The sequence below is a fragment of the Cajanus cajan genome, chromosome 7 (genome assembly GCF_000230855.2).
Source record: "Cajanus cajan strain Asha chromosome 7, NIPB_CcT2T_4, whole genome shotgun sequence".
Classification (NCBI taxonomy): Eukaryota; Viridiplantae; Streptophyta; class Magnoliopsida; order Fabales; family Fabaceae; genus Cajanus; species Cajanus cajan.
This window is the reverse complement of record NC_138523.1, coordinates 12,121,292-12,127,115: the sequence shown is the minus strand read 5'-3', so window position 1 is coordinate 12,127,115 and position 5,824 is coordinate 12,121,292. Positions and strand designations below refer to the sequence as shown.

General features: G+C 34.7%; 1 protein-coding gene across 1 annotated transcript; it reads left to right on the top strand.

Moving 5' to 3' along the window:
- The first annotated feature begins 1,834 nt into the window (after positions 1-1,834).
- On the top strand, positions 1,835-5,462 carry LOC109805161 (trihelix transcription factor PTL). Its single transcript, XM_020367163.3, has 2 exons — positions 1,835-2,675; positions 3,805-5,462. Exons 1-2 carry the CDS (start codon positions 2,161-2,163, stop codon positions 5,081-5,083), a joined length of 1,794 nt encoding a protein of 597 aa, XP_020222752.2. The 5' UTR covers positions 1,835-2,160; the 3' UTR covers positions 5,084-5,462.
- Positions 5,463-5,824: the final 362 nt, after the last annotated feature.

Genomic DNA, 5,824 nt, shown 5'->3' with positions numbered 1-5,824 from the left:
TGTATGTTGTGGTGTGATCATGTGCATTATTGAATGTCTTGCTTGACATGGCGTGGATGAGATACATGTTTACTTTGGGATGTTTACCTTTCATGTATGTTTTGCTGTGATGTTATAGGTTATAGAATTGTTTTCTATACTTAAGTATTTTTGAACTCTAACTTACCATTTTTGTTTCCCTATGATGTGGACCGGGATAATTATATGTTGTATAAGAGTATATTACGGCTAGGCTTGAGGAACTGTTGTTGACAGGTGGTGTTATTTTTTGTTGGTGACAGTATTATTGCATGTAGCTTGTATAGTTGTGCTTAATTGATGTTAGGACATAGAATTATTTTGGGATTACTGTATACATGTATATATAACTTGTGTATATTAGTATAGGTGTTTTACTTTTATATTCATGTTATATATATATATGACAGGTTTTCTCCCTTAATCTTAAATATTTTAGTAGACTAATTTTCTCTATTAATTAATAATAATGATTTCATGAGTCGTTACAATACTCAAACTTAAGATTTTACATTAAAATAAATTGAGACAAATATCATTCACATCAACAACTTATTATTTGTTTAAAAATAGACTAAATCTCACAATTTTAACTTTTAGCAATAAGATTTAACTAATTTCTTTATAAATGAACTAATTTGAAGGTAGGCAAAAAGTTAATTCCACAAAATTGATTTAGAATATTTAAAAGTATTTAAAATAATTTGAAAGAAGCAGGATATGTGATGGGTTGTAGTGAATCATTACCAAAATTAAGAAAGGTAGCATCCAAAGCACTATACACGCGTCAGCAATGTAAACTTGCTGTCTTCCATTCGTCATCGATCCCACTTTTAGCTGCCTCATTTCAAGCTTTCATTGGCTGCCCTACAAACATATGTTTAAGACTCAGCAAAAACAAAACAACAAACTTTTAATTTATATATATATATATATATATATATATATATATATATATATATATATATATATATATATATATTCCATTATTTAATTTTAATGTACGGTATATTATTTGATGTTCAAATAAATAAAATATAGTTAGTTACATATTTTAAATAATTAAATTATAGAAAATTTTGCAAACATAATGATTAATTAATTATAATAATACTACCCAATTTAATAGTTAAATTGATAATATTTATAGATTATGATAAATAAAAAATTAAATATTATTTACATAGATAAATTACTATTAAACTCTAAAACTAATTTTAAATAACTGAGTCTAATAAGATGTTATAAAAAAATATTTATTATAAATATAAAAGTGTATTAACATTTTATAATAAAATATATTACTTGTAGATATACTTAAAATTTTTAACTTATATATATATATATATATATATATATATATATAATTTTAATGTTTTCACACACTTAGAAGTAAATATTCGTCATATGATTATACATGAATAATTAACTATTTTAAATTTGAGTATTGTGTAAAAGAAAACATAGTTGAAAGATTATACTCCAGTAAAAATAGGTTTACAAACTTCCTGGTAAAAACTGTTCATCAATAAAAGTAATTAACGTAGTTATATACTCGTATATGAATACTTAAAACTAAAGTTTGAGGAAAGTTATTGAACTTTTTAAAAAATATGACATAATTTATAATTATATTATAATTTTAATGACAAGAAAATGTAATAGTTAATTAGCATTTATTTTTGTCGCCCTGGAAATTGATAGGCCACATACATTATTCTCGTGTTGGTGGCTTAGGGCTTAGAGACCCTTTTGCTGGCTTCTTTCAATCACTTGAACGTACCCCACCCCCACACTGTTCTGAACAAAGACACAGAACGAAGCAGCATTGTTCTTCGAAAGGCCAAATAGACAGATCACACTCCTAAACACTCCAACACACTAACATATACTATAGAATAGAATAAGCACACACATACACTGTGTCACACTCTCTCTCTCTCTCTTTCACTCTCTCTCTCTATTAGTCATATTCTCATACATACATATACACCATCACACTAGCATACACTTGGACATGGGACCATACTCCTCAGCTTAAATTTTGAGCTTTTTCGTGGACGACAGGATCCGACTCTGCCGCTTCTCCTTCACTCTCTCTCCCCCCTTATTTCCTCCCTCTCACTCTCTCAAGTCTCATTCATGGAAATGGAAGATCACCATCATCACCACCACCACCTCCACCATCAGCATCAACAACAACAACAACACCAACAACAACACTTCAACATCAACATGAACATGAACGATCTCAGGCAAGTGCTCAATGGGCCGAGGCCGCCCCATAACAACCTCCCCTCCATGCCGCCGGTGCTTTTCCCCGGCCACCACCGGAATCTCGGGCCAACACCCTTGCCCTCTCCCCAACAACATCACTACGAGGTTATGATGTTCGGTCGCGACATAATGCCACCTGGCCTCCACGACTTTGCTTCCACCACCCATGATTCTTCTGCAGCCACCACCGTCGCCGCCGTACCCACTCCACCCGCCACTAGTGCCTTTGACGCCGAGGGTGCAGCTTGCATCGGTGCAGACCCCTCCACCGGAAGATGGCCCAGACAGGAGACTCTAACTCTTCTTGAGATCAGATCTCGCTTGGACCCTAAATTCAAAGAGGCTAATCACAAGGGTCCCTTATGGGATGAAGTCTCTAGGTACAATATTTCACTTCTTCCCCACATAACTTCATTTTAGGTTATCAAACAAAGATGCTCAAAATTCATTATTTATCTTTTCTTCTATGTACTCTCATGGAATGTTTAACTTGATTTTAGGTTAAGAGAAATACTCACTCTTTTCAAAGTATTTATGGTGGAATTTATTTAAATGGAATTGTAATACTCTTAAATAATTCCTCTTTCACTACTTTGTCAAAGAGTTCAACTCAATTAGTTGAGTTATGTGTGTGAGTTGTTGTAATCTCAAGACGCTGAATTTGATTTCTGCGGATAAAAAAAATAAGAATTCCTCTTCTACTTCTATAGTACTTGCTTCTCCAATTTCTGTATATTCAAGAGTTGAGGATTTTAAAATGATTTTGTGGAGTCTGTTAATTTGTTTGTTTTCTAAAAAAAAAAATAAGGGCAACCAACTAAATTCGATGCACATGTCGCGTTTCCGGGGTTTAGTTAATTGTGAGATGACATGGATGGACTTGACGTTAATTTTGTCGTTAGGAGTTTTGGAAACTATATGACATGTAACGGTGTGCATTAATTTTGTTAAGCTTCAATTTCGTTGGAAATGAAATGACTATACAGTGTGAAAATTAAAGCTGTTTACTTATCTATTCAATTTTCGACAATTGATCGTGTACTTAAAAACATTAAGTTCGTGTTTCTAGTACGGTTTCTAGCGCTGTCTCGTTTTCCATTTTGAAATTTTGTACCCATCTTTTAGGTGCAAAGATTTTGATCCCTTCATTTGTTTATTTGTTTTTCGTTTGTTGAAAGTTCATTGACCATTCCGATGCATTTGCACCTGTCTTCTGATTCCATCGTATGAAATGACATCAAGTTGAGGCTCTTCCTTCGAAGCCTCACTTCTATGGCAATTGCAGTGTCGCATGCTTTCTTGTGCTTGCTATAATTAGGCACCAAAAATGTCACTGCATGGCATTGCATAAAATTATTAATTACTAATTGCCAATGTTCATCGTCACATCGGGGGGAGGGGCTGTTCTATGAGAAGAACTAGGGTTCTATTCTACAATGTTGGGATAGCTTTTTTTCTGGTTAATTTTTTCTATACCCATTTGGTTTTTGATTGTGGTGGTGATCTCAGGATCATGTCTGAAGAACATGGATATCAAAGGAGTGGGAAGAAGTGCAGGGAGAAGTTTGAGAATTTGTACAAATATTACAAGAAGACAAAGGAAGGTAAGGCAGGAAGGCATGATGGGAAGCACTACAGATTCTTTCGTCAACTTGAAGCCTTATATGGAGAAAACAGTAACACAGTTTCAGTCCCGGAAACCAATGTTGTTGGCACCATTCATTTTCAAGCAAGCAGCCACGCCCCTTCCCAAACAAATCAAGAAAAGTTTCAGTCTCACAATAACAAGCATTGTGACAGCCTCAGCCTCACTAACTCCACAAACTTTGACACATCATCATCTGAGGATGATGAATATGATCACAGCATGGAGAATGAGTCCATGGAGAAGAGGAGAAAGAGGAAGAGTGGGAGGAGTTGGAAAGTGAAGATAAAAGACTTCATTGACTCACAGATGAGGAAGCTGGTGGAGAAGCAAAAGGAGTGGTTGGATAAACTGGTGAAGACACTTGAAGAGAAGGAAAAAGATAGGATGCTGAGAGAGGAAGAGTGGAGGAAACAAGAGGCAAACAGGTTAGAGAGGGAACAAAAGTTTTGGGCTAAAGAGAGAGCATGGATTGAAGCCAGGGATAGTGCTCTAATGGAGGCTTTGCAAAAATTAACTGGGACACAGATAATGAAGGATGAAACTCATTCTGAGGGTATAAATGCAGTAGCAGCTGAAGTTCAAAACCAGAATAATGAAGATGGAAGTGAAATCTTAAACAGCAATACTATCATCAGAGGTTCTGATAGCTGGCAAGAATCTGAGATCACAAGGCTTCAACAGTTGAGAGCTGAGTTGGAGACAAGTTTTCTTCATAGTGAAATTTCAGAAGAGGTTACATGGGAGGTAGTAGCTAACAAAATGGCTTGTTTTGGCTACGAAAGGAGTGCTTTGATGTGCAAAGAGAAATGGGAAAGTATGAGTAACAACTATTCAAGGGAGGATAACAAGGAAGGGAACAAGAAGCGCAAGGAAAACTCTAGAACCAGCTTTTACTTCAAGAACGATGATGATCAACAATCTTCCCTATACGATCATGGAAGTGCATATTGTGGTGATATGAATGATCAAGGGAAAGAGATTGAGAGGCTACAAAGAAATAATGGTTCTTCACCTTCAAAATCAAATGTTGGAAATGTTGCTCCCTCTGATAGTTGCTTTCCCTTCTTGATGAGTGCTGAGGGTGGAAACTTGTGGGAGAACTATGGCTTAAAGTTCAATAAAGCAAACCAAAACCACTGAGTAGTGAAAGATATATGGTTCGTGCATGAGTGGTGTAAGCAGCACGGAAATTTGAGAGTCTAGTATCTGAGACGGTCTCACATCATGTAAACAAGAGCTAAGTGAGGGTTTATGTATAGAGATTGATGATGATTATATAATCAATCTTATTATATATATTTATGGGTCATTTAGGAGAAAAATAATGGCTTCAATTTATATTTTAGTGAGGGAGGCGAAGTGACAAAGTTCACTTGCGTGTTGGAATGTGACACCAATCTCAGGTGAGTTTCTTTTTCTTTTATGCATGCAAATGGAATCAAAATTGTATTATTACCTGGTATTTTGCATTTTCAAGGCTTCAACGATGCTTGCATCAATTGGTCACTGTTTCTCTCCTTCCTCCCTCGTGTTTCTCTGTGTGTATAGTTTTGGGTTAAATAGTGCAGGTTTTTGGTATTTGTACTGTAGGTTGGTAACTGAGATAGTAATTTCTTCCCTTTGTTACTTTTTCGGTAAATATTTATGTGAACAAGGAGATTAATGTGCTCCTTTAGGCATTAAACCAGGTCATTTTTTATTATTAATTTTTATTATGAAAGAGACTTTGAATTAAAAATTAAAACAAAATCATTTGTCCTCATTTGTAGATAATTGGTTCATATGAGGGGAATAGTAAATGTTCGTATATGATTTCTTCTTCCCTCTTTTCTTTTGTTTAATAATTTAATATATCAGTATGTCTCGAATTTTTTTGAAATT